At 48.0% G+C, this 26,156-nt stretch overlaps 1 protein-coding gene across 3 annotated transcripts in view; it reads right to left on the bottom strand.

Annotated features, from left to right (window-relative positions):
- TUBGCP3 (tubulin gamma complex component 3) overlaps positions 1-26,156 on the bottom strand; it is a 79,358-nt gene that overhangs the window by 9,745 nt on the left and 43,457 nt on the right. For 2 of the 3 annotated variants that reach the window (XM_073212345.1, XM_073212346.1), the window contains exons 12-19: positions 20,618-20,728; positions 20,196-20,304; positions 16,448-16,637; positions 12,618-12,753; positions 11,968-12,036; positions 8,226-8,361; positions 931-1,019; positions 666-797 (exon numbers count right to left, since the gene is read on the bottom strand). In XM_073212345.1, the coding sequence (XP_073068446.1) occupies positions 666-797; positions 931-1,019; positions 8,226-8,361; positions 11,968-12,036; positions 12,618-12,753; positions 16,448-16,637; positions 20,196-20,304; positions 20,618-20,728 (972 nt within the window). The remainder of the gene's footprint in view (positions 1-665; positions 798-930; positions 1,020-8,225; positions 8,362-11,967; positions 12,037-12,617; positions 12,754-16,447; positions 16,638-20,195; positions 20,305-20,617; positions 20,729-26,156) is intronic. The other variant, XM_073212347.1, reaches the window with a different exon arrangement.

Below are 26,156 nucleotides of genomic sequence, written 5' to 3'. Positions count from 1 at the left end.
ATCGCACTGCGCTTGCTTCTAGTGAAAGCAACGTTTCTTGTTTCCCCAAATTTTGAATAGAAGCAAAAGCCCTGCCACATGCAACACGCAGGGATGAAAGGACAGGGATGAAAGGAACGTCGGCCAAAGAGCGTGGGGCCCTGGGAGGCTGAGGGTCTGTCTGAGCCGACTGCCCGTTCTCTCACTCACGCAGCAGATGCTGACCGAATGCAGGCAAGAACTAGAAAAGGCCGTCATCCCTAGTTACAGAAATGAGCGTGTGGCCTGGAGGGCCGCTTCCCTCACGCGGTCCCCAACCTAGACAGGTACTGTTTGTTTTCCTCTTACCCGGCCTGGCTTGGTTTATCCTGTTTGGCTCGTATCTCTCCACAACACAAGACCAATGCTCACGATTAAGTTTTCTCTTTCAGACACAAGAGGGTGCTGCCATCACACCCAGGAAATGAGGGGCATTATCCATTTCAGAGCATTATCCATGTTCCTGACTCACCACTATTGTTCCAATCCTGTTCAGAAACAGCACACCTGCAACTTCAAACTATTGCAAAACAGGCTCCATCATGACACCTGGAGGCATCAGGCAATGCCTAAGAGCCTCCGTCTGACTAGAACCCAAGACAAGGGAGACTAGTGAGCATCACTTGTTTCTTGTTTCTAAGCCTTACTCGGGAGTCAGCATCCAGCAGGCACCGGGAGATGATGGTATCCAGGAACACCTCGTGCGCGGCAATGATGTGGTCCAAGTCTTGGGCCTGCTGCACTTTGTTCCAAAGCTCATCCCAAGAACATTCAAGCACCTGGGAAACAACAAGGGGAAACTTAGGGACACAGTCAAGCTCTTCCCAGGCCTGTGACTTTCACAAAACACACGACACAAAAGCATTAGACGTGACTTATCTAACCTAAAATCAGTGGGCGTTTGGAACACACCTCAAATGTGATGTAATACTGCATCTGATGAATGAAGTGGACCATCTCGGATGCCAGGATGTGGCAGTGGTGCAGCACCCCGGAGAACTCTGCAAGAGCCAAAGAGTTGCCATGAAACGCCCTGGAGACACACTCAGGACCACCACGCCCCCCGTTTACCTGTACCCCAGCTTTCAAAAAAAAAACAAGCCTCACCAGCTTTACCTCTTGACCCCATAAAGCAGGAAACAACCTTTCCATAATCAATCTGTGTTGTTCAAGCTAAACAAGGGTTTAGCTATGTAATCAAGTAGCAGAAGGACCTAACTAGGATGGCATAGAACAAAATAACTGTATTGAATATCAAGTGGAAAAATTTTATAATGCACTGTCTTGAACAAACATAAGCTCGGTTCCATGGCTTCTCTACACTTAGTCCGACTACTGTGCATGAAACACATGCTGTGCCCGAGCCAACTAGACACAACAGTGACACGTCCTTAAGAACCTGAGCATGAGCTTGTCACCTGGAGAAACAGGGACTCGGAGGGGAAGGGCCTGAGCCCAGACTCTGCTTCTGTTCTCACGAGATCACGAACCATCTAAGGCCTGAGGGTCACCAGGGAGGAGCCGTTCTCTGCTCGCTTTTAATTTTTTGTTCAAAGACTCCACCAGGGCTTTCCCATGAGGGCTCAAACAGAAACGGGGCCATCAGGGCAATGACTACAGGATTTTAGTAAGGTTCAGATCTGACATGTGTGATATAGCTCCAAATGCCTTTACTTAGCTACCTGGATACCCGAGAAATCACTCTTGTCCCTTCTTAACGGAATGAGGACGTGAAATATATAAATAGGCGTGAAAAAAGAAATGGTAGCAATACATACTTTTAAAATACTACTTTCTACCAGTTAAGGATTAACTGACACTGTGAGGACTGTGCTGGCCTGTTTGGCGTGTACTATTCAACCAGCAAAGAAAGAGCAGGGCCTACTCGCAGAACCAGCACCCACTCCAGACTACCCCATCTACAGCGTCAGGAATCCACATGCACAAGTGTGGCAAGTGCCGGTCTGCGTGACAAGCAGGTCACAAGCTTCACATCTCACTTGGGGGCCCAGAATGAAGGACGCACTTTCCCCCAGTAAAGGTATCAAAGGAAGTTAAGATTTCTAATCTAAGACTCAACAGCTATTTAACTAAAATTATTTTCAATGTAAGAAAGCATAGTAAAACGCTGTTTTCATGATCCCCACCCATGTCATGGTTTAACTAAGCCTCTAGGGGAAGTACGCCATCTATAACCAATCTGGGGCTCTGACCCGTAGCTGGAAGGACAGGACTGCCTCCCGCCCCCTGGAGCCGGGCAGTCTTACCCGTACAGCTGTCTGTGAGTATTCAAAGCATTCGACCCACATGCAGGTATGCATGGCACATCCAGTTCTCAAGGTCTCTCCTGACTGCGATCTACTTCTGGGCAGTGTGGCAATCACAGTCACATGGATAGTCTCGACACCACTGGCAGCTTTGTTTTTTAGCGTTCTTAATTCCACCACAGATGTGGCAGACTTTTTCCTCAGGAAACAAGCTGCTACGCCTTAGAAATCCCACAGGACGGGAATCAGCCTCGCATGACAGAGCGTGTCGCATGTACCCCCAGCACACTGTTTCCTGGAATGCTCAGCCGTGTGTGTGTTCCCCCCCACGCCCCACCATCCTTCCCAGCCTGGGGTGACCTCACAGCTCACACTCACCTGCCCTGACATGTCTCTTCCAGACAGAGTTTAATCACTGCCTACACTGTAGACACCAGCCCATACTCCCGATGGGGACCAAGGACAAGCCAGGCAGACGGCCCTGCGCACCAGGTCTGGGGCCCCCGTTTACCACAGAGGCACCCCAAGGCTGTGGCTCCTCCCCCATGGCAAGCTGCAAGTCCGTTCTCTACACCTAAGGGAAGAGCTCGATTCCATGGCAACTTAGGCTTCCATTGCTCCTCTCATTCCGCACTTCGCAGGGTCTCCTGCAGTCTTCCCGTTGGAGTCATGCCCACACCGACCCAGTAGTGCCCGCAGAAAGGGCTGGATTTTAGTGGCACGTCATACATCTTTGTTAACATTTTTACATTCCACTTTTGAGCTCCTTCACAAACCAATAATTTTTCTCTGACATTAAGACAGTCTGAGAACTACATAGTGATTAAATCATTAATTCTCTTATAATCTCTGATACTCCTCAGTGCACAATTTCTCCACTTCTGATCCATCTTCTGTCTTCCTTAATGTCACCCAATTTGCAAATAAAAGTGTAAGTGAATGACCACAAAACAGAAACGCCTACAGAAAGTCACCCTGTGATGTTGGTGCCAACCTAGAATTCATGGCGTGCAGGCTCAGCTGGTCCTCCATGCTGCCCGGAAATCCTCTCTCCCCCTTCCCCTAAACTGCTGTTTTCAGCGGTCACCATCCTCAAACCCTTGATCCACCACCTTTCGCCTTCTGTCCCCTCGTCCTGAAGAGGAGCAGCTGTCAGGCCCACTGGCCCAGCAGAGCTGTGAGGCTGCCGTGGCCACCGCCCCTTCCACCAGCGATCAGGACGCAGAAGGGCTGCCCCGCCTCCCTCTGCCAGAGCCAGGCACCCTTGCGGGCAGGGACAGGCTCAGCCTCCACCTGGGTGGCTGCCGCACCTGGGCCCCCACCTCCGGCAGTGCTGCCCCGGCAGCCTCGTCTCTCCCCCAGGAGGTCCGTCCTGCCCACTTCCCTCCGTCACCGTCTGTCCCTCTCCTCACTGTGTTTCCATGCAGCCTCGTTCAGTCCATGACTTCAAGGACCATCTAAAGCTACTAACAAACACCCCAAGTCTTTACTTCAGATCAATCTGACCGGATGCTCACGCAGACCCTAACAAACATCTCGAGTCACCGCACCTGGAGTGGAAGCACTGCCCCATGAGTTCCCCTCTGCCAGTGTAGGCCTGGCCAGTGGGGGGTGGGGGGACAACACCCACCCACCAGCTCAAGGCAGACACCCAGGATTCGCCCCCTGCCCACTCCCGATCTCCTACACCCAGCCACCGAATGCTGCCGGCCCACCTTTCTCCCCACACTGCCCGCTTGGCTGCTGCGTGCCCCCAGGCCAGGCCAGCCCTCCCATGTCACCACACCAACTGCTCTGCCGCCTTCTCTCAGTGATGCAGAGGGGTTCTCAGAACTCTCAGAAACCCAAGCGTGTCACTCCTAGTGTAAACCCTGCAGTGGCTCTCATGCCATCAAAGTCAAAATGCCTGACACAGGCCGTGAAGCCCTCATGACCTGGTCCCCACCTAGCCTGTGTCCCTTCTCCTTCACTCTCCCCTGGGGTCACAGCTTGTCTCTACATGCCTGCTGGGACAGCACCACCTCTGAGAGGCCTCTCTACCCTGCCGCACCTGCCAGGTGGCCCTTTCTGCACTCCTGGGGCACCTGGCTGTCCTGTACACAGCTTAGCACCATGCAGTCCGGGTTCCTGGTTGCATGCCCATCCTCTGAGCAGGCAGTGTACACCCTGCCCAAAGAACCTCGCTGCCGTCCGCCACTGGACACCAGAAACAAGCAGCAGGGTAGGCCCTCAACCGCTATTCACTAAATAAGCAATTCCGGTCCTCAGAATTAAAGGAGAGTCTGTGTTCATCTGTATCTGAACTATTTAAATTCACACGTTTTAAAACTATTTAAATTCACACCCAAGGCAAATTTAGCAACAATATTAAAATGTGTTCTTTCTTTTACAGTCTTAAAATGATACTAAATACTGTATATTCTTTCTAGAAAATTCACCCATTCTTGTGTCTGACATGAGTAGAGGAGGGCACCTTTAATGGCATCTTCCACGAGAGAGCCTCTGACAGCAGCGTGAGCCATGGCTCGTGCCATGAGGACACTGCCTGTGGAAAGGACCCTGATGGCATCGCCCACATAACCAAAGTCTGAAACACCTCCAAGGCCCCAGTGCCTCTCCCCCCTGGGGGGGGGAGCAGCCCAGCACTGCATATGGGAACATGCCTGGCTAAGGCTCTAAGGACTATCAACCCAATTCACAATTCATAAGCAGACTGAATTCACAGGTATATTTCGACCTTTCAGTTCCTAAACAATACAGTTCACACCTGAAACGCCCTGAACCTCTCCCCAGCACCTTAAAAATGCACGTGGAATGTGTCCTTGTGTCTTCATGACTGGCCCTAAGTGACTCTGTGACTCTAAGAACCCCAAGCTCAGCACTGTCTACTGGGGGCCGCTGAGCTTCAGGGCCGTGCCCCCCACCCCATGGCTGACTTAACAGTTCAGTTTCATATGCAAAATCAGGAAGACCATTCTTCCCGGCGGGTTATTTAGGAGACGTCAGATTCATCTGTGACCCTTTACTGCCCTCCAGGGATTGCTGGCAGAACTGCAAGTCTGACTTAAAGACTGGAATGGCCGCGCTGTAGAGGCACCTTCAGCCAGCGCGTCTACTCGTCCGGACACGACCATAAGCAGCGTTGAGTGCTGTTAAAAATTACAACACTTCTTTTTTTAAAAAATACCCTAAAACTGCTTCTCAATGTCAAAATCACCTCACTGGCCTGCGTTTGTAACTGATGTAACTGTACTTAAAAGTGCCTTTATCTTATTGCCATTCTATTTCTCAAGGCTGGAGAGTCAAAGGTCACTGGAAAGAAGCAGGACACCTACCACCTGTGCTGGGAACCTCGGATCCTGTGACTCTTGCACAGCGGAGCCCCCGCAAGGCGGTGCCAGCGGAGAACTCCGCACAGATCCCTCCCTGACCACCGCAAGTGAGCGCAAGAGTGAGCACGGCTGCCACCACACCCCAGGGGAGGGCACAGAGGCAGAAGGTCAGGGGTCATCCTGGGCCCAGATGGCACACACCAGCACCTGTGCTGACAGCTGACCACTCGGTTACAGGTCCCACAGAGAGAGCTCTCACGAATGCACAGTTAATGAGGATGACTTACCCAGACACGCAAAATGATACACCAAAAAAAGCGGTTAAAGAGAAAAATGTCTACTCGTCTTAAGTCACCATTTCACTAAGTCTAGGACACTGTCAATCGGTAGATGATGAATCATTAACCACGAAGAAAAACAGCTGCCAATTAAACTGGCAAAGAGGGCCCGACCACCCCTCCCACCCCCACTAGGTTCCCTTTATTTCTAACAAAGACCAACAAGGAGGTCACCTTAAACCACTCTCTGGGGAGGGGCGATCCCCATTCACTCCCTGCCCCCATAGGCAAAACCTGGAAAAGAACACAAGCTCCCTCTTGTATTTGTCTTGCATTTGTCTGTTTCATTTTGTTAAACTATTTGCTCCAAACAATTTACTTTGATGGATATTATTGAAATATCTCGGGTGGTAATTACTGGTACCGTACGTACGACTAAACCACGTATGCACACCAAGCGTAGATGAAGAGCTCCGAAGATCGTCTACACGGGCATTTCAGGGAACAGTCCACATTTCTGCCTCAGGTTTATAGCTGGCAGGACATTCCTGAATTTTCCATGTTGACGAAACTAAGTACTAGTAAATATAAACTAAAACTAAAACTTACACCTCCTAACCCAGCAATTCCATTTTCAATTCATCTATTCTAAAGAAATAATGAGAGGCATATAAGTATGTATTTACAAAAAGCTAATGGTATTATCTATATTAGTGTAAAAATAGTAAAAACAAACAAAAAAACCCTGTATGTCTGACCAAAGAGAAAAGATAAAATACATACGGATATTATGCTATTAAAAATATTTCAGAAGCTTTAATGGCAAGGGAAAAGAATCAGTGAGAGCTGAAACTAAGCTCCATAGAACAGGATCAAGTTATGTTAAAGTTATTAATTTTATAAAAGATGAAATATGTATTTTTCCCACACACAGAAAATTGATCAAATGTATTATCTTCAAGTAGAAACCAGACTCACTGCTGATTGTTCAATACAAGGGAAAAGCATACTCATATACACATTTTAAGCTGATACTTCTATCAGAAAAATGTATCACAACCAGCTAATGCTTAGAATTGTCACAGAGCTCAGACTTCCCAGGGCTAAAACAACAGTCACTGACTTCGGAAGGAAAGAGGGATACAAGGCCCAAGAACCTGCATTACACTGAATTGGTCTAAACCAGACAACAAGGAGGATGCTGGCCCAGGAAGTGATGGCGAAGAACCACCCCACTCCCAGGCAGCAAAAGGTCACAGGGGCAGGAGCAAGTGCCCACCAGCCCACAGAGAGGGGCCCTGTGACACAGCCGTGACGTGGCACAGAAGACGGTTCTCCCCTCAGCACTGTCCCCACACTGCCCAGGAGGTGACGCTGAAGGCAGGGTTTCCTGTCCACACCTCCACAGGACTCGGAGGGAAGAGCTCCACCTGGCTTCCTTCTGGGCTACTTGGGACGACCCCTACTATCAGTTCTCTGTAAAATGAGCCCAGAGCATCAGAGCATCCTGACCCACTGGACACTCCTACTGGGCACACAGAAAGCATGAGCGCCCAGGAGAGACTGCCAATCCCGTCAGCAGACAGCAGGTGCCCCCGAGCCCCGCCTCCCCGATGCCATTACGCTGCAGCCTCGGGAGCTGCTCAGGGCCCAGCCCGGACCTAGTGAACAAGCAGACACAAGCAGACACCATGCACCTTACTCCAAACAACCGCTTCTTTAATAATTACTTTCACCAATCAAAGCGCGGACAGTGTTAACAGCTTAGTACTTCCTTCAAGGCATAGTGAAACACTTCCTCAAAGGTTTTGACCTAATCAACTTCAAGATTTCAAAATTATTCATAATTGAAGTCATTCAATATTTATAACAATAAAATTAACTTGACTATCTGGCATGAGCTTTTAATTGTAATAACATGGTGAAATAATTCCATGTCCTGGTTTATGAACCAAACATTAAAGCAGTTTTCAGACTAATTAAAACACTAAGTGAATTTTAAATAAGCCAGTGATTTATTAAATGGCTTTCTTTCCCTAAAAATTAACTTTTTTAAAAAAATTAAAGTACATATATATGAATACTAGAATGAAAATCAAATGTGATTCTAAAAGAAACTTTGTGATCTAAAATACCTAAGAACTCAATTTTTTTCCTGATTTGCACTGAAGTCAAGATATGCAATATTATAAATGAGCCTTTAAACAAAAGCCAAATCCAAGAGCACAATAATGAATCACCTTTCAGCTCAATTACTTCAAGTCCACTTTCATTTTCGCTAGGCTGCGGGACGCTCGCTGCTCCGCGGGCAGCCCCCCGACGGGGATTACCTGGCATATTCCTCAGGAGCTTCGCATTGCACATGTGTCCCTTCCGAATGTCGGTAAGGATGTACTCCATCCGCTTAGCCCGCCAGAGGAAGTTAAACACTCGCAGGTAGTGGCTCATGCACTCCCGGGTGAACACCTGGAAAGAGCAGGGGACAGGCTGAGAGCGCTCCGCACCACCCTTGCCGTGTGTGACAAAGCCGGAGACATGTCTCAGGAGCGTGTAGAGCAACGGCGACGGTACGTCCAAGGACAGGGCCGCATGGCCACCACGCTGGCTGCTCACGTGCTACGTGGCTCACCGCGCACACGCACAGCACAGGGAGGTACATTTATACTGATTTTACAGATGGGGAAACAGGCTGAAGGCCACACAGCTATCAAGTGGTATGTTGGAATTTCTAATCTCTGCCTGGGCCTCATCTACAACTCCAAACACAGAACGGCTGGCTCCTCCCCAGCCACCCGAGGGAAAGGGGAGGGTGGAAAGCCCCTTGGAAGGTGGGCCTGGAAGACTCTCCAGTGGGAAGAGGCCTCCCGGCTACTAACACATACCTACGCCCCTGACAGCCATTTCACTGCAAACAGGCACTCGGGGAGGCTGAGCCCTGGAGGCAGAGAGGGGGCCAGGCCTTCCTCCCCAACCGCATCCCTCCCACAGTGGCCAGGTGCATCAAGTAAAGATGCTAGGCCTCAGAGAGAGCTGACTGCCGGATACACCATACACACCCTTCTAGCCTAAGGACGTCTCAGGAACACGGGAACGGGTCTCCTGCACGGCAGCCAGGCCCGCTTCTAACACAAACATGTGCGCAGCACCGGCACGGGCACGTTCCTTTCCTCCACAGTTCCAGTGTCCGGTGTGAACCTCACAGTACAGAGGGACGGCCGCAGACCCCAGAAAACCCCAATGCCCTCAGCTGCAGATCTAGGCTGGGCACCCAGGAGCACGGGCTCTGACCCGACAGCCAGCGTTTGGCCCTGCAACCCTGCCTCATCCGCACGCCTGGGCCTGTGCTCCTGTTACCCACACCGGTCCTGGGCCCTCATCTTGCTTTTCTCCCACCCAGATCCACCTGCCCCTCAAGAACAAAGGCTACACACCCTTCCCTGGTCTCACCGGTTGGCCTCCTCTTCAGACACAGGACACTGACTGAATGACTCCCCACATTTTCACGGCCCCACCTTGTCTTATTTTGCGTGTTCTCAGCACTGCTCACATGTCACAAGACTACCTGCACCATGAGCCTTTCTGCGCCATGAGCCCCTGACAGGTGCTTAGGGGTCTCTGAGGTGACGCTAAGCCAACTAAGAATGGTCTGGACATGACCCATTTTGCTGTGCTATCCACACTAGCACTCTTTGGTCACAGAAATAAGGGTGACCGGATTAGACAATTTTACGGATAAATTAAAGGAGTCTTTGCTATACTAATAATATCATAGAGGTGTCCTTTAAGTACCAAGCTCCCAGGGCACACTTACTGTAGCCTGACCTATAAAAACACAGTTTAATCACAATTCTTTTAGAAACAGTAACTGTTTAAAAGGAATACATTCACATCCCACTGCATTTATGGGGGGAACGCCCTCCACATTCTTGGTTTGCTATGTATATGGTCTTTCAGTTCACTGCTTACTGTAGAATAAGGTTCAGAAAAATACTCAACGAGCTTCTGATACTTCATCTAACACCCTGGAGATCAGTGACAGAAATAAATGAATTTTATTCTGTCCAGTATCAAAATGAGAAAATTAAAGATGACTTTGAATATCCTTCTTCACAGAATTAGTAATAAGCCAAAATTATATTGTGTTATATAAGATAAAATTATACAACTAAGATATGTACTCATTAAAATTAAATTCTATACAAAAATGGCAATCTCAATGAGAACAGAAGAGGAATAGAGATAATAAATTAAACTTAAAAGGGAAAAAAGCAGAAAATCCATTTCCTTCCGAAAATTTGGCTCTAAAGGTGTATTTTTAAATAAAATAGTCCTCTTTTTATCTTTCTAGTAACTTCTATATGCAACTGAATAAAATTTAATATATGATAGTTAAAAATTATTTCAATTCCTAGTACTAGTCTGGCTACCTACAGCTGTACAATATGGCTATGGATACACCACATTTGGCTGAAATTCCACCAACCCAGGACACAGGCTGACCTGAGGACCGGAACGGCCAGGAGCAGACATGCACGAGGCCGTCTCCCATGATGCCCTGGCAGACCCCGGCGTCAGCGAGGAGACCCTTTCCTCCTTCTCGATCCTGCCTCCTAGGCCGCTCCAGCAGCTCAAGGAGGCGGTATACAAACTGAGACCTATTAGCCACAGAGATCTAGCCTCCATTTATTTTTAAAACAAATATATGATATAAAATTCTTTTGACTCTACTAGAGCTTTTAAAAATGTAAACCTTTAAGAATATATTGCATGATTAGTCATTTAGGTACAAGGTATGCCATGTCTAACGTGACACCCTTAGTAAGGTCTGCAGCAGCACGGAAGTCATTGAGCAGTTGTATGCACAGACCATGTCAGTCTACCCACTCCCCAGGGCGCTTCCTCTCCGGGAGGTGGACCCAATTGCCCTTATATGGTGCCTTGGACACAGGAAAGAAGTCCTATGTGATGTACAGGGTGTGTGCGTGAGCAGTGGGTGACACAGAAGATTTTAACTTCAATGATCTGTTTAAATATCCTGTTTCGTACATGGTAACTATTTAAAACTGTTCAGGATATAAATCAAAGGAGAAAAAACTAATTGGAAGATGACAAAAAATTAGACAGTAGTTATGCATTTAAAATACAGTAGGTTTGCTATGGCCAAGCTTAAATCTCACACGGGGAACAATCACACCATCATGCTGTAGCTAGCACTTCACAACAGACACGCCAGAACCACATGTCCACGCAGAGCCACCACCCCGCATGGCTGGGCCGGGGGCCGGACCGCGGCCTTCACGAGACATTCCGGCAGGGATGCAGCCTTACAGGCAGAGGCAGGAGCAGCGGGGAGTCAAACTGCAAGAACCGCCACGGTGGAATTTCAGAGTCACACTACATTCTAACAAAATATTTTTTCCCAGTAATTAAAAGGGATGCATGTCCTTCAATATTTCAGACACAGAAATGACTGAAGTAAGTTCAAAGCAGCATCTTGGTCTAGGAGCATTTACTCAAATCTGCATAAGGAAACAGGAGTGCCCAGAGAGGGGCAGTCTGACTGCAGAAATATAAAGGACAACTCCACTGGCCAATCTTTACGCTCTGGTAACGGCTATAAGACACAGTTCTTCCCTTTCAACATGGTAAAAGCCCTGGGAACAATAGTACTGTTATTTTCTCATCAGCTTAAATGAATACTACATACTGAATTTCACTTAAGTAGTAGAAACACAACTCCCCTAAAATACATTTCATAGTTCTTTCAAATTATCCTAAATTAGTTGCTACATTCTAAGAATAAAGGAACAAAATGAATAATCCATCTATTAAGTACTTGCTGGAACCTATGATAGAACAAATGGTATTTTTAAGAATTCTTAAAATAATAGGGGATTTCAGCACTCATTAATGTGATTAATACACAGACACAATTCTGGCTTAAGTATTCACTCAATGGGTATATCCTAGATGTCAAGTGATCACTTGAATCAGAAGTTCTTAGGGAAAAAAGCTAACTCTAAAACAATGAAATGTTCAGTGATCTGAAAGGCCGTGAGAGTGGGATCTTACAGTTGCGATTGGTCCGTCGACATGGTAGTCCAGGCTGAAGACGTCCCAGCCGGTGTCGCCAGGAGAGACCTAGAAGCAAACACGAGCGCTGCGGGGCTGCACCGGCATGAGCTGACCGCCAGGCTGCCCGAGCCACAGCCCGCAGAGAGGCGGAAAAATAAACTCACTCAAGAGTCTGAGTGTTGTCTACATGAGAGCAAAAAACTGCATCTTTCCGTCCATATCCTCATCATTTAGACAATGATGGGCACGTAGTGAGCACCCTACAAATATTCTGGAATGAATGGCATTTGTTTTCATGAATATCAAAAAATCTCTTTAAAAATCATCACTTTTTAAATGACAAAAACCCACTGCATTGTATGTTCCAAATCCATGAAAGTCAATATTTTAGAAAAACCCAGCAGATCCTGCTAATGGTCCCTCGCCGTAACCAAGCCAGCAGTGCGCTGCCCACGGTGCTCACCCCCTGCGGACAATTGTCTTCCATCGACGGCACCTAAGCGCCTGCAACACGCGGGCAGCCAATGCACCAAGTGCTGTGTGCCCTCCGCCCGGCATCCCTGGGAGGCCCCGCTCCCTGGACCACCGCCCGGCAGGCGGCCCCCACCCCAGAGCAGCACGCCGCGGCACCAGGCCGGCCACACTACCTCCAGCAGCCGCACATCTAGCCTCTTGAGGATCTCAGGACTGTCGAACTGGGCGTTGGTGGCCCTGACAGCCGTTTCGAGAATTCCAGTCAAGTTGTGTTGATACAAAGTGGTAGCCGGACGGACAAGTTCTGGTCTAAATGGATTGTTTCAAAACAAAAGTGTTACTTGATTTCTTTTTCTTAATTTTTTATTAAGATATCATTGATATACACTCTTATGAAGGTTTCACATGAAAAAACAATGTGGTTCCTACATTCACCCATATTATCGTGTCCTCCCCATGCCCCATTGCAGGCACTGTCCATCAGTGTAGTGAGATGCCACAGAGTCCCTACTTGTCTTCTCTGAGCTACACTGTCTTCCCCGTGACCCCCCCACACCATGTGCACCAATCATGATACCCCTCAATCCCCTTCTCCCTCCCTCCCTACCCACCCTCCCCCACCCCTCCCCTTTGGTAACTGCTAGTCCCTTCTTGGACTCTATGAGTCTGCTATTTAGTTCCTTCAGTTTTGCTTCGTTGTTATACTCCACAAATGAGGGAAATCATTTGATACTTGTCTTTCTCCACCTGGCTTATTTCACTGAGCATAATTCCCTCTAGCTCCATCCATGTTGCTGCAAATGGTAGGATTTGTTTCTTTCTTATGGCTGAATAATATTCCATTGTGTAGAATCACAGAACCCAAGAATGGACCAATAGTTACCAAACGGAAAGGGACTGGGGAGGGTGGGTGGGAAGGGAGGGATAAGGGCAGGGGAAAAAGGGGACATTATGATTAGCATGTATAGTGTGTGTGGGGCATGGGGAGGGCTGTGCAACACAGAGAAGACAAGTAGTGACTCTACAGCATCTTACTACGCTGATGAACAGTGACTGCGAAGGGGTATGTGGGGGGGACTTGGTGAAGGGGGGAGCCTAGTATACATAATGTTCTTCATGTAATTGTAGATTAATGATACCAAAATAAAAAAATAAAAATAATAAAAATAAAAAAAATATTCCATTGTGTACATGTACCACATCTTCTTTATCCATTCATCTACTGATGGACACTCTGGTTGCTTCCATGTCTTGGCTATTGTAAATAGTGCTGCGATAAACAAGGGGTGCAAATGTCTTTTTGAATCTAAGAAGTTGTTTTCTTAGGGTAAATTTCTAGGAGTGGAGTTCCCAGGCCAAATGGTGTTTCTATTTTTAGTTCTTTGAGGAACCTCCATTTTTGCTTTCCACAACGGTTGAACTATCTTACATTCCCACCAGCAGTGTAGGAGGGTTTCCCTTTCTCTGCATTCTCACCAGCATTTGTTGTTCTTAGTCTTTTCTATGTTGGCCATCCTAACTGGTGTGGGGTGGTATCTCATTGTGGTGTTAATTTGCATTTCCCTAATAATCAGTGACGTGGACCATCTTCTCATGTGCCTGTAGACCATCTGAACAACTTCTTTGGAGAAGTGTCCGTTCAGATCCTCCGCCCATTTTTTAATAGGGTTATTTGTTTTTTGGGTGTTGAGGCGTGTGAGTTCTTTATATATTTTGGATGTTAACCCCTAGTGTTACTTGATTTCTTAATGAGCTTTGAAAAACCTTAGAACTATAAAGAGAGTTCAAATCACAAAAACTAAAACAGAACCAGGGCAACATGGTAACAAACATTTCACACAATTAACTGTAAACAGGATTTCACCAAGTATTTTAGGGACCAAAACATTTCTTTAAAATCTCAAAAAATTCTGATTCAGTTTTAAGTTGAATACTGAAATGTGCCATCCATGTTAACAAAAAAAGTCTTAACCTTAAGTCCGGTCTAGAGCTGCACAAGCTTCTGTGACCCCTACACAGTCCAGCGGGAGGAGGGTCGCCATCAACTTCAAACAACTGGACACGCAGACGTCATGACTCTAAAGGCTAAAATCTACTGCGATACCATGAACGTTTCAGGACTACTAACATCTACATTTCTTGACAGGAAGCTCACAACTCTGCGGCCAGGGGCTCACCAAGCCAAGGACACAGCAGCACAGGGTCAGTGGGAAGGGCGGGCCGCGAGCACAGACGGGCACTGGCACCCAGTCACAGGGCAAGTCCCTCTTAGGATGCGGCGTGCGGCGTGCTGAGCAGAGGACCTGGGCAATGTACGCGGAGCCCTCAGGACAGTAAATCCTACGAGTTCTCATCCCAAGGAAAACATTTTTCCTGTTTTTCCTCCATTTTCTTTTTATCCTATCTCCATGAGAAGAGGGCTGTTAGCTGGACCTACTGTGGGAATCATCACATAACACATGTGGACCAAATCACCATGCTGTCTGCCTCAAACTGACAGTGATGTGTATCGATTATCACTCCATAAAACTGGAAAAAATACAGCCCAAACACCCAGGTGTGCACGTTCCCCTGCCAGCCACAGGCCTCGGGGGCAGTGAACACATCAGGCAGACAGTGAAAAGGCACCACATGGCCAGCCCCACTCCTGTAAATACAAGGCAGGCCAGGGGTCAGCGGTGCCCCTTCTAAAACTAGAAATTCAAGACATGCCTTAGGGAAGGGATACACTTTTCACTTCACATCAAGAATGAGACTCTCAATAGTGCAGCCAGCATAAGGCACATGCGCGAGGCCGGCTACGTGGCGTGACTGACGGCACCGAACGGCCCCCACCTCTGCTTTGCCTTCAAGCTGCCAGCGCGGCGCTCACCTCCGCCTGTGCCTACCCTGTAGCCTGCTCAGCCCGGCCGGACGTGCCTCGGTTCAGCCCTATGGCACTTCAAGAGCATCCCTGGCAGACCCTGACCTCACAGCCATTACGTACCCACAGCGACCCCTTCTTTACTTGAGAGGTAGAATGGCTACTGAAGTATAACCACGAGGCACTTATGCTTAGCGGACAATCGGCTCTTCCGCAGCTAACTGACAACAGTCACCCACAGGCACACAGAAATGCAGCTACTGCTATGTGCGCCTCCCAAAAATGAGACTGTTTTTCTTACTGAAGACTGACCTGTGGTTGCCAAGGGACCATGGCACCTGTGTCCCCAGTCTGTGGTGCCCCCGCCAGCCAAGCCGGGGAGAGATGCCTGTCCTGCCCTGCCCCAGGCCTACTGACCACACTGCGGGTGGGCCCAGAGCGACCTCAGAGCCCTCCAGGGAATCCCATGCACACTGGAGCCTGGGCACAGACAACGGCTCGTATGGCAGAAAGGCGTGTACAAGCTCCAGGGCCCAACTGGGAATGAAAAAAACAATCTCCTCTCACGTGCCTGAGTGCAGGCCGTCATGTCCGTGCCCTGGTCCCCTCGGTGCCCTCACTGGCCAGGGTTGTCTGGGACCCGGCCAGCATCGTCTAGAGCCTGGAGCATGGCCGACTCTGGCACAGAGCTCTCACGTCCATGGACGGAGGGAGGTCACACATGAAGCTAGTAGGGAAGACGCCATGAGAAATGCCAAAGAGCAAAACAAAAGCCCAAGAGCCCAATCCATGAGTTCGTTTGCTCATTTACAAGAGACGACGTAAACTAAACTAGCGGGCAGAAGTGCGGTTTTAAAGTACACGTTCCACTTTTCAGACTACGTCCCAACTGAGGCCAAGCGTCCCCGCTCTGCAGACTGTCACTGCCCGCAAGGCGCACGAGCTTCTGTGAATAAGGCAGGAACAAGCCAGAGGAAAGGGACAGTGCATGACAATGGGACAGTTTCTTTTCAGATTTTATCCTACAGTATGTTCTGTAAGAATTCTGCCAATGCCATTTACTCTTTTCAACAAAAATTGTTAAGGCTCTTCCTCATGTTGAAATCTACTATAATTTATAAAAACCTAAGACTTTCTTACTTGAGCAAATCCATTAAGTGCCTTATAAAGTCTCCTTGACCGAGAAGCAAGTACCGCCGCATAGCCTGCATGTGGTCCAGCAAGCTGTACTTCTTATTGAGGACATCCAACAGGTATTTGCTGGTCTCAAAATAAGCCGCGTCGATCTTCCCGTGAAAGGCGTTTTCCAGATCTGTGAATAAATCTGCAGCTGTAAAGAACAAAAGGGAGAGACACATACACACGACCTGTACTTTAAGATCACAGAAACTCCAGGCTCAGCACACACAGCCACGCTGCAGGCTGGACTCAGGGTGGCGAACAGAGCTCCTGTGCCCTGAAACCACGACACTCACGCCAGTGGGGCCTGCAGCAGACCCCGCACGCAGCGCACAGGAAGCCCGCGCGGCACCGGCCACCATCCCATGGATTAAAGGTCAGACTGTCTTCTACAACCTAACTTGTACTCGAAATCTAAGATACTTTGGGAAAAAGTGCAGACAGCACAGGGCAGCTCAGTGTTGAACTGCCTGCACGTGCCTACAAACATTCTAGAAACTAGTCTCAAGAACACAGCAGAGGCACAGCCTGAGCTTTGTAAATTGTTACAGCTGGTGTAAAGGTCGGGTTCTGGTACCAGGCAGCCATAGCAGAGCACCAGAGAGTGAACTCTAGGGAAAGACTGGGAGATCCCCAGGGAACGTGTAACAAGGCGGACTGTCACCGACAGAGAGACCTAACGAGGCAGGGACATTTCTAAAGAAAGGCACATCCACAGCTTTCTGTTTAACAGCGACAGCATGTGCAGGGTTTATACGTAACAGAACCTCTTAGTGCTGATTCACACTGTACAACCCAGATGTTTAAAAACTGTATCTAAATACTTGACTTTATTTAAAGCCCGTAACAACACCTGAGCTAGAAAAGAATCCAAAGTGGAGGAAGAAGCTCAGCCTGGCGGGGGCAGGGTGCTTGTTCAGGCGGGGCAGGAGAAGAGGCGAGGTCAAGTCCAGGGGCGCCTCTCCCACCGGCCCGGCCACGCAGGCGAAGACACCAGGACGACTGTGCGGGGGTGTGGTCTGCCCTGGGGAGTGACAGTCCCATTAGGCCTATTCTAGCGCCTCTGCTACTCCACGTCCCCAGTGATATGGGGACAAGGTGCCCACGGCGGGGAAGCACACAGCGCTTTCCGTAGGTGGAGACGCCGATGCCCCCTGAACCCAGGGACGCTCCCCAGCGGGCTGCGCCATTGCCACACTGCGGGGCAAGCGGGGTGTGGGGGCAGGTGTTCATTTCTGCTGATGTGTATGGTTTGAAAAATCTAAGTATTTTCCCCAGAAACATTTTTACTAGGGAATTTTCGTTCCCAAGAGGAGGCTTAACAGTAGCCAACCTGGCCGATGGGGCCCATCAGAAGACCCACGCTCCACACCCTCCTCGGACGCTGTTCCCCAGGCGTCTAGGCGAACCTTATGCTCCCAGTTTAAAAACACACTCTTCAGTCATGCTTTTAAATCTCAAACCTTTTACACATGTAAGAAATACAAGTCTGACTGTCTCCACTGCTTCTAGAGTCACCAGCAGTCTTTCCGGGCTTATGTCTTCTCTCCTCCCAGCTCTACACTGTCCATTCAAGAGTGAAACCCCTGTTCTGCCCCACAGACGGGCGGCAGCAGTGGGAAGGAGGGGCAGTGGGAAGGACGGGCAGTGGGAAGGATGGCCAGCGGCCGGCACCGCAGCCAAGCAGCAGCCGTGGTGACTGGCGGCCGCAGCATCTTGAGAGGGCCTCCGTCCCCCGGGGCCCAACTGCACCTGGGTCTCCCCCTCAGTGATGGCGTCCCACTGCTCAGCCTCTCGAGTTGGCTTCTGCTCAAGGCACTAGGAAAAGGCCAAAATCTATCAGCACAACTCTTCCCTGGCTCCTCTTCCTTCTTCTACCTTGTAAACATAGGTTATTTCCCCAAAATCTATGCTTGGGTCACATCTCTCTTAATTCTAGCAGCTAACCCTTGAGGGTCTATGGATCCCTAAAAACGTATGCAAAACTGTGTGTGCTAAATGCCCTTGGGGCACAGAGAAGGGGAGGCATGGGACCCCAACAGCTGCGCTACTGTCCTGCACAGAGCCTGTCCTTCGCCAGTGTGGTGACACAGGCGCTTCTCAAACCCCTACAGCTGGTCCTGACCCTGACCTGGACTTCAGTACAGCATTCCCAATACATTCTGGAAACCTCCGCTAGAGTCCTCTCAGATACTGAAAATCAACCCGGGCAAAGAGTGCTGGGACAGATGCTCACTTCACCAATCCTCAGGAAATGCAAATCAAACCACAGTGAGACACCACCTCACACCTGTGAGAATGGCCAGGAACATAAGTGTTGTTGATGAAGTAGGGAAAGGGAGCCCTCCTGCACCACTGGTGGGCATGTGAACTGTATGACCACTATGGAAAGCATATGGAGGTTCCACAACAAATTAAAAATATAAATACCATTTGATCCAGCTATTCCACTTCTGGGTATTTATACAAAGAACACAGAAACACTATTTCGAAAAGATACCTGCACCCCTATGTCCACTGCAGCGTAGTTTACAATAGCCAAGATATGGAGCAACTGAAGTGCCCAGCACACTAGTGGGTGAAGGCCTGGCGTGTGGACAGCGGGGTACTATTGAGCCTCGGCAAGAGGGGGGCTCTGCCATCTACAACATGGGTCATCCGAAGGACACGGGGCCGAGTGAGTAAGCCAGCCAGAGAAACACAGGGAGCACGCAGTCTCAGTAGGCAAGGAGTCCGAATGAGTCAAACTCACAGAAACAGATGGTAGGACAGCGGCCGCAGGGCTGTGGGGGAGGAAGGGGAGGGGAAGGCGCTCGGGGAGAGGGCTGCTCGGGCAGGCGGCTGAGCCCCGGGGGTCTGCCACGCGGCATCCGGCCTACAGCTCGCCACACTGCACAGCCAACCTACGACCCTTTACACGTCCGTTTCATTTATCACTTTCCACCTTTCATTATTCACTATTTCACTGCATTGTACATTTGCTCTCTGTCCCTAGATTATAAGCTCAGGGAAGGCACAGTAACAGTGAATCCACATTATCTCCCCTATTGCTAACACGAAGTCCTACGCAAAGTAAACTTGACTGACTCAAGATGACAATATAAACAACAAATACAGCCAAGACTGGAAAGCTATACACACATATGTCAGCCACACACAAAACACCAGGTAACACTGGGACGGGGGGCCCCAGTGGGAAGGAGGGCAGTGAAGGAGGGAACCTGAGCGCCTCCTGCAGGCAGCAGCTGGACAGAGCAGCAGAAGCAGGGACTCCCCACTGGTCTCTGCACAAGCCTGTGAGTTCTAGTAGGGCTGCCATCAACAACGTTTTATTTCCTATTTTTTCTTATTTTGGACACTGTATTATAAAAAAAAGCAATACACATTGCTAAAAAGCATAAAGTAGCCACACCTATTCCAATACTTATTGCTTAAATCTGTATAAAAAGGGGACTCAAAATTTACATAGTAATAGATATTTTATATATATTATATTGTATTCAGGTATTGTGGATGATAATCCAGAAAATCTGCCAGTCTTGTTGAACAAAAATACACTACAATCTGCATCAATACCCCCACCATCACTGTCACCACCCCATCACTGCCTCCACGCCCACCATCCCCGCCACCATGCCCACTTTCACTGTCACCATCCCTGCCACCGCCCGCACCATGCCCATCACCACGCCCACCATGCCCATCGTACCATCTTGGGGAGATTCTGCAGACTTGGTCACAGCGATCATTTTTGTAGTGGGTGTCTGATCATGACAAACTTGATGCAAGAAATTTATTGATTTTCCTATCAAAAGGACCTACAAAAGGAAAATACCCTAGAGTTACCTTTATGTAAAATTTAAATGATCAATCGTCCAACTACTACAAATATTCATAAGCAACAAACTATTATTTAAAAACTAAATAAAAAGAACATCTGGGATAATGTCAAATGAATTCTAGGAACTGTAAAGATATTAAGAAGCACATATTAATATGGTGATGTATTTAATTAATATATACTTCACCTCAAGAATGTAAGTCCTAAAATGCTACAAAATTTTGTTTAACATGGGATCCAGGTTGACACAGTGTTAAAACAACAAAATCACAAACATCTCTTTAGCCCACCTTCCTAGATTGATCCATCGTGATGAACGAAGGAATCATTGATTTCCGTAAAGTGTATTTGTCATGCCACAGTCGATCTGTTTTGACTGTTGGATCTGACGCTACAAAAAACTGAAAGCAAAGAGGCATTCAAACATTAAAAAGTGGTATGTGTAGCAAAGTATCAGCTGACATCATCTTCAAAAAGTTAATCTAGAAAGCAAAGTTCTCCAGATATAGGGAGACTTAACCACTTATACAATAAAACTACTTTTAAAAAGCATTTTAGATACATGGAATGTATCTAAATGGAATCACGTATTTCCCAGACTTTTAAAACCAAAGTATAATGAAAACAAGTTAAGCTTTTTTGCCAACATTTGCGACCTCCATTATGAGTATCAACCACAGCTTGTGCTGTGTGACGCTGAGGCCCTACATGTGAGGGCTGCCTAATCCATACCGAGCTCTCCCCACCGTAGTGAACACACAGACTCCTAAGGCTGCTCGCACAGCCAACCCATGCTCGCTGTGCAGTCCTTCTGTCCTCCTGCCACACGCTTGGCTGTCTCCTGCTTGGGTGAGGCCTTGGTAGGCTCTCCTGCAGAGCCCCGTCGGGAAAACAGAGGTGTCTAGAGTAATGTACTCAGCTCACACCGCTGGTTACAGGCAGACCTCGATGTACGAACGGCCAGCTAGCCCGCCAAGTGGCAGTGAAAAGACCTGAGGACCCCCCGTGCAGATGCTTCCTCTGTGTCCACTGTGCTGCTCACCCCCGACCCCACCAACCAGCCTGATCACTGACTGGCATCAGCAGAAACCTGAACTGCTATTGTTTCTGGTTCATCTGCTACTGCAATAAGGCCGTTCTCATTTTTCACTCATGTGTCCCAAGAGACTTGTGTTTACTTCTACAAACTTACTTTCTAATAGCAGAACTGCTGAGTCAAAGCAATTTTCAATTCTTATAAACAATGCCAGATTTCCTTTCTGAGTAGCGGTGTGACCGACACTCCGCCAGCAGGATGCTGCGTATTCCGCATCCCTGCTCACTTCAGATCATGCCGACAGGGAGACATCAAAGTTGCCGGGATTGTTACCTTACTGGCGACGCAGGAAGTTGGGCCTGTTTTCATGATGCTGCCATTTGCTTTTCTTCCGTGAATTCTTTCCATACCCTCAGCCCATCTTTCTACTGATTTTGTCATTTTTCTTATCAATAAATTCTTTGTTACACTAGGGATGGTGACCATTTGTGAATCGTTAAGTACACAAATTTAATTTTCCCAAGTTAATCACTTGCACTGCTTACAGTATATTCCATGTTCGTTTCTGTTTTTGCAATGTAGGTAAATGTCTTCCTTCATGGATTCTGAGTTTCCTGTCTTCTCAAGATCTTCCCATTCCGACATTACAGAAATACTCTCCATAATTTTCTTTTAGTATTTCTGTTGTGTTATTTTTGTTAGCTCTTCCAACCCACCAGAATTCATCCTGGGTACAGTATGATGTAAGGGCATCTATGTTTCCTTCTGAACAGCACTTGCTCTTCATTGGCCAGCCCAGCACCTCTGATGTAACACACCATCCTCTCCTCTGAACTATGATGCCGCATCAGAAACTATCATTACAATCACTCACATCAATAGATTAAAAGTGGAAAAACTGGACTCTATTAGGAGACACTGAGGAGGTACTCACTGACAATGTGTCTACCACCCCCCAAGGTGACTAGTCGATGTCTCCTTGTTCCGTCACAAACACGGATATAAAAACACCTGGCAGGTTACTGTCCTGGGGGTCCCACGTTTCCCAGCCTGGGATGACGGAAGCCTCATCCCCACTGACTCCTGAGCCGTCAGATTTCACCTGAGTTGTCGTCTTTGCTTCTGGTACAGAAGCAGCTCCGGGGTCAACCCGCTCATGTGTCCCCCAGACCTTGACCTGCCACCTCTCCAAGCACCCTAATTCCTTTTCGGGAGAAATGGCATTTAGTCCACAACCTCACTGCCTGGCAGTGTTTTATGTTCGAAGCTGGATGGTCTGAGCCTCAGCACTGACTGTGTAGAACGTGGCAGCTTGGTTCCCCCGCTGAACTGTAAAATCCACTTAAGCCATAATATACCTTAAGTGCCTTTTTAGGTGACTGATAGATGAACAACACACAACCCTAGAAAGGTATGTCCACAAATACAAAATGGATTTAAATAATTTGTTGAATATTTTTAGCAATATAAAATTAATGGTTTCCTAGCAAAATGTGAAATTAACCAAGGAGAGAGAGAGAAAGAGACAAAGTGAGGGGCCAGGGACAGAAGGATGGAGAGAAAAAGATGAGACTCTAAAAAAAAAGCAGTATCTTTAGAAAAAACTGGAAATGTAAAATTCTATCACTAAGGCAGAAGACCCATTTAATTTTAAAAAAAGATTATCAATATTATGTTATTGAGTATTCTAGACTACAGAAAAATGTATAAACTGCCTCAGTTCATTTTATCACTCTAGCGTAACCCTAGCAAAACTTGGTAAAAACAATACCCAAATGGAAACTATAGGCCAGTTTCTTTTGTGAATATAGATGAAGAAATTCTGCAGAAAAATTAAGAATAAATATTATCTTTGCATTACTGGAATAAAATATTTTTGGTCAAGATATACTAACAAAACTGCTGAATCTAGGGAGGGAGCCAAGATGGCGGCGTGAGTAGAGCAGTGGAAATCTCCTCCCAAAAACACATAGAGCTATGAAAATATAACAAAGAAAAATCTTCCTAAAATAGAGACCACAGGACACGGGACAACATCCAGACCACATCCACACCTGCAAGAACCCAGTGCCTTGTGAAGGGGGTAAGATACAAGCCCCAGCCCGGCGGGACCCGAGCGCCCCTCCCCCCGGCTCCCGGCGGGTGGAGAGAAACTGGAGCAGTTTTTATTTTTGGCGAGCGCTTTTTGGAAGCCTTAGAGGGACGGGCCCCCGTTGCTCGGGAGGCAGGGTGGCGGGACCGGTGAGGAGGTGCCTGGGAACGGCGCCGGAGGACAAAGAATATCCCGCGTTTCTCCCTGCGAGACCTGGGGGCGGGTGCCTGAGACCAGTGCCTGAGGACGGAGGAGGTCGCGCGTTTTTCCCCTTTTTTTTTTTTTTTCTCTTTTTGGCAAGCGCTTTTTGGAAGCCTTGAAGGGACGGGGACCCCAGTGCTAGGGAGGCACGGTGGCGGGACTGGTGATCGGGTGGCTGGGACCGGCGCCTGAGGACAAAGAATATCCCCCGTTTTTCCCTGCGGGACCGGTGGGCGGGTGCCTGAGACCGGCACTTGAGGACAGAGGAAATCGCGCGTTTTTCCCCTTTTTTTTTTCTCTTTTCTGCGAGTGCTTTTTGGAAGCCTAAAAGGGACAGGGACCCCGGTGCTAGGGAGGCAGGGCGGCGGGACTGGTGAGCGGGTGCCTGGGACCGGCACCTGAGGACAAAGAATATCCCGCATTTTTCCCTGTGGGACCGGTGGGTGGGTGCCTGAGACCAGCACCTGAGGACGGAAGAAATCGCGCGTTTTTCCCCTTTTTTTTCTCTCTTTTTGCCAAGTGCTTTTTGGAAGCCTTGAAGGGACAGGGACCCCGGTGCTAGGGAGGCAGGGCGGCAGGACTGGTGAGCGGGTGCGTGGGACCAGTGCCTGAGGACCAAGAATATTGAGCGTTCCTTCCCTGCGGGACCGGTGGGTGGGTGCTTTTTGGAAGCCTTGAAAGGACAGGGACCCTGGTGCTAGGGAGACAGGGCAGCAGGACCAGTGCGCGGGTGCCTGGGACCGGCACCTGAGGAAAAAAAAAAAAAAAAATCGCGTGTTTTTTCTTTTTTTTTTCCTTTCTGTTCCCTCTCTCATTGTTGCTGTTGTTGTTTTGGTTTGGAGAGTGCTTTTTGGAAATCTTAAAGGGGCAGGACAGGTCACTTAGACCAGAAGCAGGGAATCTGGGGATCTCTGGGCACTCTAACCCCCTGGGCAGCAGGGAGCACAGAGGCCCCTTACGGAGATAAATAGTCTCCTGGCTGCTCCCCCTCTAACGGGGCTCCACCATTTTGGAGGAACAGCCCCAGCCAGGCCAAGCCCACAGCAACAGTGGAGATAAACCCCAAAGCAACTGGGCAGGAAGCAGAAGCCCTGTCTGCGCACAGCTGCCCAGCACAAGCCACTAGAGGTCGCTATTCTCCCAGGAAAAGGCTACAAACCAACAAGAAGGGAAGCTCTTCCAGCGGTCACTTGTACCAGCTCTGCAGACTATCTCTATCACCATGAAAAGGCAAAACTACAGGCAGACAAAGATCACAGAGACAACACCTGAGAAGGAGACAGACCTAACTAGTCCTCCTGAAAAAGAATTCAAAATAAAAATCATGAACATGCTGACAGAGATGCAGAAAAAAATGCAAGAGCAATGGGATGAGATGCAGAGAAAAATGCAAGAGCAGTGGGATGAGATGCAGAGAAAAATGCAAGAGCAGTGGGATGAAGTCCGGAAGGAGATCACAGATGTCAGGAAAGAGATCACAGAAGTGAAACAATCCCTGGAAGGATTTATAAGCAGAATGGATAAGATGCAAGAGGCCATTGAAGGAATAGAAGCCAGAGAACAGGAACGTATAGAAGCTGACATAGAGAGAGATAAAAGGATCTCCAGGAATGAAACAACACTAAGAGAAATATGTGACCAATACAAAAGGAAAAACATTCGTATTATAGGGATACCAGAAGAGGAAGAAAGAGGAAAAGGGATAGAAAGTGTCTTTGAAGAAATAATTGCTGAAAACTTCCCCAAACTGGGGGAGGAAATAATCGAACAGACCATGGAATTATACAGAACCCCCAACAGAAAGGATCCAAGGAGGACAACACCAAGACACATAATAATTAAAATGGCAAGAATCAAGGACAAGGAAAGAGTTTTAAAGGCAGCTAGAGAGAAAAAGGTCACCTATAAAGGAAAACCAATCAGGCTAACATCAGACTTCTCAACAGAAACCCTACAGGCCAGAAGAGAATGGCATGATATACTTAATGCAATGAAACAGAAGGGCCTTGAACCAAGGATACTGTATCCAGCACGACTATCATTTAAATATGATGGTGGGATCAAACAATTCCCAGATAAGCAAAAGCTGAGGGAATTTGCTTCCCACAAACCACCTCTACAGGGCATCCTACAGGGACTGCTCTAGATGGGAGCACCCCTAAAAAGAGCACAGAACAAAACACACAACATATGAAGAAGGGAGGAGGAGGAATAAGAAGGGAGAGAAGAAAAGACTCTCCAGACAGTGTATACAACAGCTCAATAAGCGAGCTAAGTTAGGCAGTAAGATACTAAAGAAGCTAACCTTGAACCTTTGGTAACCACGAATCTAAAGCCTGCAATGGCAATAAGTACATATCTTTCAATAGTCACCCTAAATGTAAATGGACTTAATGCACCAATCAAAAGACATAGAGTAATAGAATGGATAAAAAAGCAAGACCCATCTATATGCTGCTTACAAGAAACTCACCTTAAACCCAAAGATAAGCATAGACTA

This window comes from Manis javanica, chromosome 9 (genome assembly GCF_040802235.1).
Source record: "Manis javanica isolate MJ-LG chromosome 9, MJ_LKY, whole genome shotgun sequence".
NCBI classification, from domain to species: Eukaryota; Metazoa; Chordata; class Mammalia; order Pholidota; family Manidae; genus Manis; species Manis javanica.
The sequence above is the reverse complement of the archived record's forward strand: the minus strand, read 5'-3'. Positions and strand labels throughout refer to the sequence as shown.